Source organism: Mustela putorius, unplaced genomic scaffold (genome assembly GCF_011764305.1).
Source record: "Mustela putorius furo isolate JIRA1106 unplaced genomic scaffold, ASM1176430v1.1 tig00003932_pilon_pilon_pilon:0A:0A, whole genome shotgun sequence".
NCBI classification, from domain to species: domain Eukaryota; kingdom Metazoa; phylum Chordata; class Mammalia; order Carnivora; family Mustelidae; genus Mustela; species Mustela putorius.
The window spans coordinates 8,407,605-8,422,247 of NW_025422077.1; the positions used below are offsets into that span (position 1 = coordinate 8,407,605).

Sequence of the window (14,643 nt, forward strand, 5' to 3'; positions counted from 1 at the left end):
AATGATGAGGACTTCATAAAGAAGACAAAAAGGGTAGCAATACAATCGTTAGAATTCTGCTTTGGAGCACTCAGGGAGAGAGATGTCCTGACCACCTGCACATCACATACTATTTGTGACAAGGAACACATTTTGGGACTTGAGGGAAAGGCACTGAAAGGGGAAGAAGCATGAATTATTGTTATTTATCTTATAATTATTTGCTTAAGAATAGGGAGTTTATTTCACTCTTAGTTTGATAAACTGAGCTCATAAGGAAGGATGTGTGGGTATGTGCTGGGCACGGAAGGGGTACAGATGTGGTGTAGTGGGGGAAGGTATATTGATTGAGCAGATTTGAAAGACACTTGAAATAAACTCCCTTTAATTGACAGTTTGTGGAGGGGGCAGCTCTGTTTCTTCTTACTGGTGACCATATGGGAGATTATGAAAACTATAGTGGGGTAAACATTAAGTGTGAGACTCAGAGGACAGTCACTCTGAGCTCCACCAGAAGCCTCTCTCTCCCCCTGTACTGGGCCCAGGATTTCCAAATGAAACTGTACCTCTGCTACAGGAAATATGACATATTAAGAATGGTGAGCTTTTAAAACTATACTCAAATTAAAAAATAATAATATAGATGAACTCTACTGAGCCCTGATTAACATGGTAGACACAAGTGTGTAGAATTATGAGCAAGGAGAAGGGAAAAAAACAGCCATGGATTAAAACTTCAGGATGAACCTGTATTTTAATGAGTCTTAATGATTAAAGTCTACCTTTAAGTGGGTGGTCTCTTAAGGATACTCACATGTACAATGTTTGCTTTTTTTTTTTTTTAACATAAACCAGTTATATTCAATTTAACCAATACATTTATATATTTATATAATTTTTTATAGATATGAACATAATATATTTAGCATATTTATATATTTAATATGCCCAATCCTGATTTGCTATTTTATTATAATTCTTCAGAGGCCCTGAAAGATAAATACCATCCCGCATGAATACTATTCACCATCGACTTGCTTTTATTTAATTTCTGCCTAGAAAGCTTAGGGAGGGAGGACAAGTGTGGCTTGGAGCAGGTGACAGAAAGCATCCTGGGACCATGTCAAGTAAAGAGAACATTGGTTCAAAACAAAACAAAACAGATCTAGCATGTAAACGATTTGGCAGATTCATGGTGAAAATGGTTTTGCCCAGTTTCTTGTTCACTCGTGAAAATCCTAGGGATCAGAGGCTTTGATTTCTGGTATTCCTTAGTTGATGGTCATTGCTTCTCTGAAAATTCAAGAATGAATAAATGGGACATATTTATCATTCCCTGGCTATTTTGCATATGAATATAAATACTGTCTGTGAGAATTAAAAACTATAAGCGGTCTTCACTGATACAATGAATGTTCCCCATGTCCAGACAGAAAGTGGTGGACACTTGTTGCAGAAGTTGGCAAAGCATTCCTGACTCAGTTTGGGGATGGGGCTGGAGGCCCTCAAAGGTCCTTTCTGATTTTATGATTCCAACATTATGATTTTTATGTAGCTGTGTTGGTGGTACCTGTTACATTGTAATCTTTACTCTGAGGTTTTATTTAAATGCCTCTTAACTGGTATGCTATACTACACATTATAAACTATACTTTTCTCGAAAATTATGATGATTTTAATGCTTATAGCTCCTTTCTTTAGAGAGCTCAAATGCTTTGCAAAAATTAATTGAACATATTAATTCAACTAATTGAATGCCTACTGTGTTTCTAAGTACTGTGATAAGCCATTTTATTTATTTTCTTCATTTACTCTTATTGAATTATGACAAATCCTTGTGAGTTTGGGAAATGATTAAGTTCTTAGAGAGGTAGGAAAAGGACAAATAATTCTTTTTTAAAGAAAAGAAACTTGAGGTACAAACAGATGACATTTCCTAAGGCCATGTATAAAACACATGGGTGGTGTTGGCCGGACTCAGTCACCATAGTGTACCACCAAATCAGTGTTATTTTAGACTGACAAGCGTTTTGGTAAAATAAAACGGTCACCATAGTCATTGCTGTGGTTCTAGCTTAGGTTGAAAACATCAGGGTATGCTATGAATTGTCCATTGGGACTTTACTCCTAAAGAGTTGACCAAGACACACTGATTTAAGGGATAAATAATCAATGACTCGTCCTGACTTTGTGACCTGAGGGTGGATGGAGGGAAGCTAAGAATCCTTTGTGGAGGTGGTCTTTTGCTTAAAGGTTGTTTTATTTTAATAATATCTGATGTAGTAAATATTTACTAACTCCCCTTTGATTCACAAAAAGACACTGTGTCAAATAAGTTCTTGTGAAGGCTACCACATACTATAAGAGACATAAAGAGGCAGAAAATATAATTTTCTTCAAAATGTAATTAAAACTTCCTTGCAAAGGGAATCATATCTCATGTGTCTAATTAATACAAAAGAGATCCATTTCTCATGTAACAATAAACAAAGTTCAAGGGACTTCATTCTCTAGAGGTCTTACTCCTAGTGATACAAAAGTTTAAATCGTCCAGAGCCATTACCTACTTTTACTACTGAAGATTATTTCACGTTCCTAAAGTATTAAATCTTTTCTGTTATTTTGATTCTGAAGCATTACAATTTTTCCACTAAGTTGAGTGAAATGAAATTGATATTCTAGTTTTGACTCTCCAGAATGGCGATCTCTATTTCAATCTACTGTTATTTCTTTTGTGGTTACTTTTGTAAATCATAACAAGTTGGCATTGTTGAAATAGTGCCATGTTCCCAAATGGGACACGCAAAGGGGTCCACATCCGAGTAGCTTGGGACAGAATTTTACTTGGTTGAAATTTCAATGATATTTGTGGTTTGGCATTCCAGCTACCTGCTGGCCCTAGAATTCTATTTATTTATTTAATCTGTTTGTTTGTTTGTTTTCTTCTTCCTTCATTCCCATTTCCCTCAGGTATCCACATTTGAGTTTTTCTAACATTTTCCCATGGGCATACACACACGAACAAACATATAGAGAGATTTTTCTTAACCAAAATGATATCATACTATACACATTGCAATGTAATTTGTTTCTTAAAATGCACTGTATTATGGAACCACCTGGACTGGTATTTAACCATTTGTGAACTGGAGGTGGTGGTGAGTAAGGGTGGGAATTCTACACGTGAAAGCCTATTTTTTTCCTCAACATGGCTGCCTAGGATCAACAGGGCTTTAACCAAGGACATCTTCAGTATTAATTAACTACTAAATTTATGTGTGTAAAAGACACTGCTAGGCACAGTGTAGATTAAAATTATTTAAACACTATCTCTCTCCAACTTTTCCCAAACCCACAAATATTATAAAGAAAAAACAAGGAAACACCCACTAACCAACCAGCCAACCAACCAATCAGTCACGAGAAGGTATAGCCCTATGTCAGGTCGTGGGGGTTGCTGGGTTCCCTTTGATCCTTCATATCAGTAACCCCTCTCAGTGCAGACTGTACCCACCGGTGTAAGTCATAAAGAGACACACATCAGGGGAGGCCGAAAGGTCACACTCCCAACTACTTTCTACAGATTTATCTATATCTGTGGGTAGGCGCTCCTCCTTACTGGACCAAGATGTTTAAAAATTTACATTAGAAGGGTCTTTGCAGATTAGATTAAAAGATGTTTTAAGGTCTTTTTCAAAACTAATATTTGATCCCATTTTTTTGTGTGACCTTTGGTGAAGAAGTGAATTAATAACAATTCACTTTCCTGCAAATCCCTTTTCCTGCCCGCTGTCCCCTCACCCCGTGGATGCCCACCGCACCCCCCCAGCAGTTTTTAGGTGAAAAACAACTAAAGCACCTGCGAGTTATCTTAACTAAATATTCTATTACTTTAACTCATGAGAGGGAAAAAAAACCCACTTAAATAGTTATTAACATTTGTAGTTGTTCCTCAACACATTTTTGGCAGGTGACTGTTGTTTTTTAATTAGTTTTTAAACAATTTAAAAAAAATAAGATATCAGATTCCTTTGGCTTTTTATTTTTAGAACAAAAACAGAAGGGAATAGGAGCTGTTCTTGAGACAAGAAAAATAAGAACTGGTCGGCCATTAGAAAGGTATTTACAGCTGCTTTCATCATCCCAAGGAGATAACTCTGGAAAGAGAGAAAGGTCAGATTAAGCCATTTGATGTGAGTTAGTGATATTATACCTGCAGCCAATAGGTTTGGAGAACTCTGAACTCTCTTCACAGATGTTATTGTAACAGACATGGCAGCACGTTTGCGAGCACACCCACCGCTATCTGAAAGCAAAAAAATGACACAGCAGAGGCCACAGCAAAGGAGAAAGCACATGCACGGTCATGCATTTCAAATGGAAGGTGCCAGACATCCAGGAGGAAGACGGACAGTCAGGATTAGTAACCATGGAAGACATCTAAAAATTTCACACCTGCCCCAAACTAAAACAAACAGAACGGAACAGAAAACCAGGGGTCTTACAAATAGATGCTTGTCTTTTATACTTAAGATGTTATAGGTTTTTTTTAATGAAAACACAAATATAGAACTCAGCTTTGCTTATACCATTGAAATTTGATTAATAGTAAATTTATAAGCGGTGCAAGTAGCTTTTAGGGTTAGGACAACCTGTCTTGACTCAGTGTTGCGAGCTATGGGGTAACATATTTTGTATTCATCATTTGGGTTTTACTGTATTTTAACTACTTATGATTCCTAAAGGTAGCTGAAATCACTTTTAAAAGAAAAAGATTTTATTTATTTTTTTGAGAGAGAGAGATCACAAGTAGGCAGAGAGGCAGGCAGAGAGAGAGAGGGAGAAGCAGGCTCCCTGCTGAGCAGAGAGCCCGATGCGGGGCTCGATTCCAGGACTCTGGGATCATGACCTGAGCTGAAGGCAGAGGCTTAACCCACTGAGCCACGCAGGCGCCCCTGAAATCACTTCTTGAAGTAAAAGTTATTAACCTATACCGCATGGTATATTTGATATATCGGATTCATAAAGAAACACCTATTATTACAGAAATTCTCTATTTTCTCATAGTAATTATTGTTATGGAAATAATTAGCCCATTTGGAATCAAAGGTAATAATGATATATACAGTATCGAAAGGACCAATGTTTAAAAAATTATATTGTTTTTATACTTTGAAATACTATGTATATGAGGATCTGTATACTTAAACTTTATGCAAATCGCAATGTGAAATAAAATAAGTGAAAAGGCATCAGCTATTTCAATGTGATGTGAGTTTAGTCTTCTAAAATTAGAAGGTTCATGTTCTATTTATGAACAGATTCCAATTTCATTCCCACATTCCTTTGTATATGGAATGTGCAATAAATAGTTTTGCTCATTCCCTCAGAATGAAAACAACTGAAATTGAATTCTTTTTGAAAGTCAGAACAAGAAAACAAGTAATAGAGCCACCAATATGATAACATGATCATTATATATTGCCACACGGTATTCTCATTTTTCCCCTTTTTCTTTATTCCTGAAAGGAAAGTAACCACTTTGTTTATTGGAAGTGAGGGAATTTAAGAGTGCGTGGAGGTGCGATTTGAATTAATTATTGGTCAAATCACAAGCAGTGAGGTCAGTAGAACTTAAAACTGGTAGAGTGACTCTGGTATCAGAATATAATTTTTTAAATACGTGTTTAACAGCTTCCTAATGAGGACAATAACGAATACAGAAAAATGATTTGAAGCAACAGACATGAAGTCAAATAAATCAAAGATCAAACACAGAAAGGCAGAAATGGTAGAAACATACAATACTAAAGATATCTTCCTGAGAGGCATCAATAGGATTTTATCAAACTGCAAAAACAAACAAACAAAAATAGCTACAAGGGAGGAGTGTTGCAGATAAAGGTGATGTCAGTGAAGGTGTCATGGATAGCAGCTATCAATGGTCTAAGAGGACTGGGTAGTCAAGGCTGTTGAAAGTAGAAACTGGCCTCTGAGAAATTTTATTTTCTAGTTCTTTTAACTCTGAACATCTGAAAACCAGCAGGAATGAGGAAGAAACATTCCACAATGAGGAGATTCAGAGTCACTGGTTAACACATTGTTCCAAAATGTGTCCAGGAGGCACCCAGGACCCCATCAGAAGATTCACAAGGGTTTGGGAAGGCTGTTTTATGTCCTTGAAGAGAACACAGTAATACCTATCAGACTCTGTGTGAACCACTAGCCTGAGCTAGTTCCCATTTTCAATGTAATAGACTGTCAAGTCTTCCTTGACATGATATCACATCTTTGAAAAGCTGGGTTTGGGTGACCACTGTGGCAAAGAGCAAAGTACCCTCTGAAAATAATTTTGGACCAGTAGGAGAGAGGGGCAACGTATGCTCAAATTCCATGATCTGAGATGTTTTGGTGTGTCCAACAGACAAACACATCCCATTAGTAGGTAACTATGGTTATAAAGAATAAAATAAAATGATTGTTTTTTTTAATTAGAGTATATTATTTTTTTCGAATTGCTTCTCAGTTGGTAGAACATAAGTACTTATTAAGTTATCTGTCCCTACTAATTAATAAATAGAACAGTTAGGTATTTCTTTTGGCTTGAGAGTGTGGCTAAAAATTACTAAGATATCTTGGCTCTGTAAAACGAGGAAGGGTAGGAATCTCTGTGTTAAACAATATCTGTATTCTAAGCCATTCTCAGACCTACATAAAATGAATGGGGCATCAGTTTTTATTAACAGTTTAATACAGAGCTCCCCTCGAAAAGTTGAGACCTTTGTGAAATTGCTAGGAGAGAGCAATATATTCTATTCTGTTTCTACTTACTTATGTGTTGATAATTTCTACTATTCCTTGAAGGTACATTTTTTTTAAGATCTCAAAATGAGGATTCTGTATTGCACACTGGAGATCATTCTAAAGAATCATGATGCTTTTCTCACCTTCACACTCATCCCCAGCCTGCAAAGTGGTCTACTTTTGCATCCCGCTGTAGGCCTCCTAGGAGCTGTTTCCAACTGCTGGGAAACACTCATAGGTAAATCACACACTATGCATTATTTGATGCCTGTCTCTCCTTCCTTTCTTTAAGAGCCAAGGTTTTCCTTAGAAAACAATGGTTCACAAATTCTAAGAGTGGAAATACAGCATGTTTTGTATATTGCTATTTTGTATATTTAGGTATTTTTATACGAAAAAATTAATTCCATTTCTTTGGCTCTTCTATCATGCATTTGACTAAAAATGAAAAAGCTAACTTAATATTTTTTCAAAACCTGTTAGTGACTGATGCATGGACATTGAAATAGTAATATATCTCTTCGATGATTGTTAAATAGATAACCAAGACCGATTTTATGTACAGATGTTTAGGAACTAATTTCTACTTCATTTTGTAGATAGAGCAGCAATGCTTTCCTCAACTTCCTACAGCAATATTTATATGTATATATTTTAAAGTGGTATGTTTTTATAGCAACATTATAGTAGTACTTTCGAGTTTTAAACAAAAGGTTCCAGTCACTTCTAATCGACTTTGTATGCATATGTTTGAATATCATATTTTATGTACATATACATGCGTAAATTCACCCAGACAAGCAAAATAACTATGCAAATTCGCATTCCATAGAGAGCTGAGCTTACTTCTTTTAACAAGAGCATGTTTTCGAGAATTACATTCATGCTGCTGGAGCAGTAATTTGGCTCAAGTACCCCAGGGACCTAAGCAAATGTATAAATTTCCTTTTGCCTATTTGCTATGAGGGATTGCATTCTATGACAAGGAAGATTAATTATTGAATGCATTGTAATGAATACAGCATATTTCATATAATCATATATTATACCTCTGTCATTAACAGCATGATAATATAAAGGCAAATCAGCGCTCCACAAAATGAAGGATCCTGGGAAGTTAGCCTCAGCATACATCTGTGGGAAGATGCCTGAGAACAATCAGCAAATATAATTTCCTGCTGTGGTCCTTCTGCTGGAGTGACTTTACACCATGACTTCTCCTGTTCACCTGTTCCTCTCTATTCTTTTTGCTTTCTTCAATCCCTTTGCCTAAAAGTATTTCTGCTTTCATTTCCAGTGTCTACCAGCCATATTTCCAATTGTCCCAGTGCCTTTACTTGGTCCATTTCTAGGACTATCATTTCTCTTGATTTCTAAGCCTTCCTTATATATTTTATTATGTCCAATATCCTCATCTTGCCTGTGGCTCTCCACATTTATAACTGCATTTTCTGGGCCAGCTGATGTCAACTGCTGTAGGTTTCTGGTAAGGGACAGCCACAGACTCATGGACAAAGACAAGTGACTATGTCTCTACATATATTGGTTCCCACCAATGATTGTTAACCCTCCCTTAGGGCATTTTGCTAATAATAAGCAACAGCATAAAGGCAGGCAGCTTGGTATGAGAAAAGGTCTTGAGCTACCTTTTCTCCTTTGCCTTGGAGTTAACTGGCTGAAACAACTTTCCAGTGATCACTCATGGACAGGAAATAGCATTTTTTAGAACATAGGTTACAGAATTTCAGTGGGAAAGTTATTTTACAGAATTACTTGATAGAGAATATAACAATTACAGGGAGGAAAGCTGAAAATATGTTAAAATATTTCTACTATGGAAAAAAAATTCATATGTACCTAGCATGTGTCCCAAACCCTGTTACAATTAATTGTATACAATACAGAATTCAGAGACCTCAATGTTGTTAAAGGTAGTTGGAGACACTGTTTTCATTCATAAAGTATAATGCTTATGACTTTACGTGTATCATGTCTAGATTAATGAAGCTGATCTCACATGAAGCTTTGGTACTCTAACTGTTAACATAGTTAACATAAAGTGTTTATAGAAAGGGGAATTTTAAATATTTTCCACTAGAGCAATTTGCCTATGAATGTAGCCTATTTTAAGTGAGAAATTTCAAATGTATGCATCAAATGACATGCTACTTTTTCCTGGGGCATGTAGGAGTTAATTTCAAGATATGGTAATGGAAAAGGGAGTAAGAGAAGATAGCAAAACAGAAAATTCTACATTTGATAGCCATAGGACTGAAGTACAAAGACAAAGAAATTAAGTAATGAACTTAGCCTAATCAGATCAGCAGAGTACCAAACTTAATAATTTGGGGCCAAGATGATTTTTAAAGAGGAAGGCTAAAGAGTTTAAAACTAACAGAGACAGCATACCTGTATTCATTTTGACCTTGGAGGGTTTGCTATTAAAGTCTTCAGTTTTCCTGTAGAAAAAAAATGATGCATTAATCTGTTCACTATGTGTGGAACAAAATATCATGAAAGAGTGTTTTTGTCTTGTTTCTGGTGTACCTTTGAGTTAATATCACATTATCATTAGTCTTATTTTAAATCAGGGCTTAATAAGGGGGCAAAATTTCTAATTGTATTCAAGTTACACTTCAGTCATTATTGGTTCATGATCATAAACATAAACATAAACATAGGTTTTTGTTTAATGGTGACCACTCACGGATGTCGAGGGGAATTTTGTTAAAAATTAAAGTTCTTTCACATTTATACTAACAGTTTTGTTTTCTAAGCCTGAAGGGGTCAATTGGTTGGTGAGTGTCCTCTTTTGGAAGATAGTCTGGTACTTTGAAGTCATTACCTTTTATTATTGAATTTGTAACATTATTTAATTTATTTTATTTGAAATCATGATCTTACATTATTCAATATATTACTGAGTCAATGTATTGAACATACTTTTTGAGCGAACAGTCAAGGAAGATGAGATTCACCTATTTTTTTCTTAAGATGCAGGAAATAGTTACTACAAAATCCATTTCTGATTCGGGATTAGATACAGTGTTTTTTCCCCAATAAAGTGTTTGATGTATAACAATTGAGATTAATTCATTAGAAATGGTTGGTGGAATGTGGCTTGATGTAGAAAAAAGTTTTAAGATATTGTGTATTATTTTATGATATCTGAGATGACTTAGTTCTTTCCCTGGCATATTGTCTTAGGCCATTTTTAGAGTTTCTTACTTATCCACACACTAAGACCAAAGGGGAGGGACATGCTGTCATGGGAAGAAGTTCTTTAAGAATGAGAGCTCTGAAAGAGATGTTTCACCCCAAGCACTCTGCTTTTGCTTCTGAATAGGACCTGTGCCTAAATGAACATGAACTTCTCTAGCCCCACACTTTCCTTTTCATGTACATTAGCACTCTAACATCTGATAATTTAAAATATTTATACATTATAGTTAAATGGGGATAAGGTTGAAATGAAAAAAATCTGTCGTGATCTGCCAAGAAGGACTTTTGATAAATATATTTCCCTTCAGTCTCTAGAAAGTGCACCCAATGAGCTCCCTGACTTTCTTGTCTTTGCCAGAGTTTTTGCCCTCTCATCCTTTCTGACTATTTCTCCGGTCCTCATGTGGTCAGCTTTATTCATTATCCATCATTTCCTTTCAATATGGCAAGCCAAGATCACCTCTTATAGAAAGAAAGCCCGGTTTTGTTCATCACTACTGTGACATTTTAATGATAAAATGTGAACACCTGCAAAGTACAACGATACCTATCTTCTCTCCCAGGGTTGGCGAGAAATGGAGAAATATAATAGCATGGGGGGGCACTTAAATGATAGGAGACATAATTATGAACAAAGAGGCAAAGGATTTCTTTTTAATGACAGATTAAATTCCTAACACCTTGGTATTCAATCAATACTAAAGCAGTGAAGATAGAGAATGGATAAAATCACAGCAATGAAAGTCACTCCAATTAATTTTTTAGAGCTATAAGCTGAAAACGTTACAGATGATAGCTTTGTTATGTAGTGTTTTTGTGTCACCTCATTGTGTTGTGTCACATTCTTGCCTGGAGAGGCCATCTCTTATACTGAGTTACTAAAAGTTACTGTGAATTTTACAGTAAAATCTCACAGGCCAATTGACTTCCTTTTTTCTTTCTTTCTTTCTTTCTTTCAAGATTTTACTTATTTATTTGTCAGAAAGAGAGAGAGAGGAGGAGAAGGAACAGCAAGCAGAGGGAGAAGCAGGCTCCCCATTGAGCAAGGAGCCCGATGCCAGACTTGATCCCAGGACCCTGGGATGATGACCTGAGCCAAAGGCAGACGATTAATCGACTGAGCCATCCAGGAGTCCCGAGGGCAACTGACTTTCAAAAAAGTTTATTAGGAAGGAAAGTTTATTAGGATGAATTTTATCTCTGATTTTTCAGTGCATACAAATAAGAGGCACATGATCCCTCCCATCCCCCCAAACACAGAAAAATGTAACAACTCATGCGGAAACTCTCCTTGGAAGCCTTAACATGGCCTGTATTGAAGAGATGCCAGTGAAGTCAGGGAAGAAAGCCGTGGTCAGTCCAGGAGCCTTGAGAAAGCTCCATCAAACATATTTATTTTAATCTCTCGGTAGCAAAACTCTTAATAAGTTAACCTTAAATGGATAAAATAAATAGAAAAGAAAAGCCTCAGGGGATGTCTGTGACCAAGTCTGAGGCAACTGCTAAAACAAGGAGGAATAAACAGTCTCCAGAAAATGAAGACTGGAAGAACATGTCCCAAATTTGACATCATCACTCCGTTTCAGAACACGTTTTGTTTAAAACTGTCCTAAGTTTTTTACAGCTAAATGACAAAGATCCCATTCGCTTCGGAATAATGCTGATCGTTAAGGAAAACATCGGACAGAAGGAAGACCAACTCCCAGAATACAGAACCTGCTAATAAAAAATCAGACTGTTTTTAAACGAGGCTAGAGACCCAAGTGTCTACATTTGTTGTTTGAATTCCAATGCAGATATTTACAAAACATCTGCCACTCAAAAAGGAAAATAAAATGAACAAGAACAAAGAAAGGCGCCAGAGGTCCTTGGGCTTTTCATCTTTAAAGTGATGTATCCTGTAACATATCAATGTAATTGGTGAGGTTTTTAAGCTTCTCATTGTTTTAGATGTCAGAATGTGAAATGACTAACTTCCTAATCAGGCAAGACATTTTCCAAGTTGTTAAAAGAAGGGCCAGGGTGATTAAGCTTTCCAGAAGAACCTAAAACCGAAAGTCTTCTTGGATGAGTCACAAAAATGTGTGATTCTATTTCCATTATTTGTACTAAAGCCGTTAACACATCTACAACCGAGAACTCTCTTTAGACAATTTAAACTAAAGCGAATCTAATCTCTTTGTTCTTGAAAAGTGTCTTAGGTTGTACCTACAGAACAAGCATAGATTATTCAGGAAGGCACCAAATTCCTAGAGTGTTTGCATGCTACTAGAAGAAACAGTATTTCAAGTATTCTCCTAAATTGGATTGAACAAGGGCCAAGACAATGAAAACCGATGATAAAACGCAGACTACCTTGAACCTCAGTAAATAATCCACAGATCAAAGAACTCTCTGTGCACTGGTGTCAAAATGATTTTCAGCAGGTGGTGTGGAGCTGCATTTACTTAAGTTCAGTTCTTGCCAAGTCTTATGTAAAAAGCAACTTTATATATATACTAATTTGGATATAGCGATCAGTTTGCTTCGGTGTAAGAGCAGCTTTCATTTCCAATATGCATATGGTACTACATTGTATTTGTTGATCGTGCATACGTAACAATGTGACTTCGTGTCTGTAGCCTTTTAATTCTGCTTGAACTTCTTTTATCTGACAACCATTTTTTTCCCTTATGGATCAGAGCAGTCTTTATTTATCCCAGGCATATGACAATAGATCTGATAGTTTAACTTTTGAATGAGGGTCCTAAGAAGATGTTTGATTGTCCATGCACAGACACCAACATGATTTTGTGCTCGTAATCTTAAAATTCTGCTTGAGTTCTTTTGTTTATCAGACATCCCATTCTGAAGAGAGGCAGAGACAGTATCCTTTCCTCAAGTTCGGCCAAGAATTCTATGTAAGTCGTTTTATTTTTGTAGACTCTAATTCAAGCACCAAGACCATCTATAAAATCATAGGATGAAGTTTTAGCTCAGCCAATGTGAGAGGCTGCCCAAAAAATTTTCCATAGAATAATTTTAATCCAGTAATTGCTAGGGTTATTTTGAAATTGATCTATTCACAGTTCACATATTGTTTAGAAGAAGGGAAACACGATCTAGGTGGTAGGAAAACATTTGAAGGATGTTAGAATTTTTTAGAGACAGGGTTTAGACACAAGAATAAAAATGATGCCTGTTGAGGTTATGCACAGGATCTTAACCTGAATTTACTTTGGAATGGATCATGTGAACCATTCTTTCTGGAATAATTACTGAGTGGTCAATGTTTATCTCTCTGTCTCTGTCTCCTTCTCCCTAACGGTGGTAGGATTAGAGGTACTCTTAAGTGCCAAATGATTTTACTGTTCAGTTACAATCAAATGACTTATTTTAGGTTGATTACATTTTTCTTTTCTGTCAATATGCTTTTTGACAATTTTCACAGGAAATAACCCAAGTAGGTGATTTTGTCCTTTACAGTCCCTGAATTTAGAAACATACAAATCTACCTCAACCACTTTTCTGAATGGTTTCTCTGAATTGATGACAACTGGTTTATGACACCGACTCAGAGACTCCTCGGATGCCTCCGAGTGGGTGGTCCATGTCCTCATAGTTCATGGTGAGGACATGGCTCTCCATGCTCAGCCTTCACGTAAGAACTCAAAATTCCTCCCAACGTTGCTGAGCTAATGGTGCCTGAACCTGGGTCCTTATTATTCAGGAGCCAAATTATCTACCACATTTATACATGAATGCTGGCATCAGAATACGTTCAATATCATTTCTAGGAATAAAGATAAATCATGACTGTGAATAGTGAAGAACAAAGAACATGAGGCCATTGGTTATTTTTATACGAATATACCAATTCTTTAACTGAATTTAATCAAAACATTCTTTTATACCAAATTTCCTGATACCTGAAAGAATTTCCTGAAGAACAAAGCATGTTTAACATGGAAATTAGCAATTTTCCCTTTGAGACTTTACAAAGCAAGCTAGTCACATACTTAACAGATTTTTCCTAAAGACCATACCGGTTAGGGTGCCTGGGTGGCTCAGTGGATTTAGCATCTGCCTTCGGCTCAGGTCATGATCTCAGCGTCTTGGGACTCAGGTTATGATCTCAGGACCCTGGGATCCAGCCTTGTTTGGGTTCCCTGCTCAGGGGGAGTCTGCTTCTTTCTCCCCCTGCTCTTACACTCCTCTTCTCAATCTCTCTTTCTCCTTCTCTCCCTCTCAAATAAATAATTGAAATCTTTAAAAAAAAAAAAAAAGATCATACTGGATAGAAAAACTCAATCACCTGGTAAATAATTTTCTTTCTGAAGCTATTTCAAAGCCCAAAAGTCTATGACTCACTCTCTTCTTTAATTATAAATAACTTGTTTTCACAATAAGTGGTCATGTGATTTAATATTACTCTAGTATCCTACCTTCATGGTATCTTTAACTTTTATATTGAGAATGATTAATAATACACCTAAAGACTCAGAGATGTATCAGATTTTTTCTAAAACAAAGTCATTTGTTCAAAAGCACTGGAAAAGTTCCACTGACTTCTATTATGTAAATCAAAAGCCAAATGGGCTCCTAATTGTCGGGGGGGGTGGGAAGCAGATTCCTAATGGGGATCTGATGAGTCAAGCA

At 36.3% G+C, this 14,643-nt stretch overlaps 1 protein-coding gene across 17 annotated transcripts in view; it reads right to left on the minus strand.

Moving 5' to 3' along the window:
• SORBS2 (sorbin and SH3 domain containing 2) overlaps window positions 1–14,643 on the minus strand; it is a 138,127-nt gene that overhangs the window by 85,423 nt on the left and 38,061 nt on the right. For all 17 annotated transcript variants that reach the window (XM_045069416.1, XM_013059006.2, XM_013059005.2 and 14 more), the window contains exons 2-3: window positions 9,193–9,242; window positions 4,193–4,285 (exon numbers count right to left, since the gene is read on the minus strand). In XM_045069416.1, coding sequence (XP_044925351.1) covers window positions 4,193–4,285; window positions 9,193–9,202 — 103 coding nt within the window. In that variant the 5' untranslated portion in view covers window positions 9,203–9,242. The remainder of the gene's footprint in view (window positions 1–4,192; window positions 4,286–9,192; window positions 9,243–14,643) is intronic.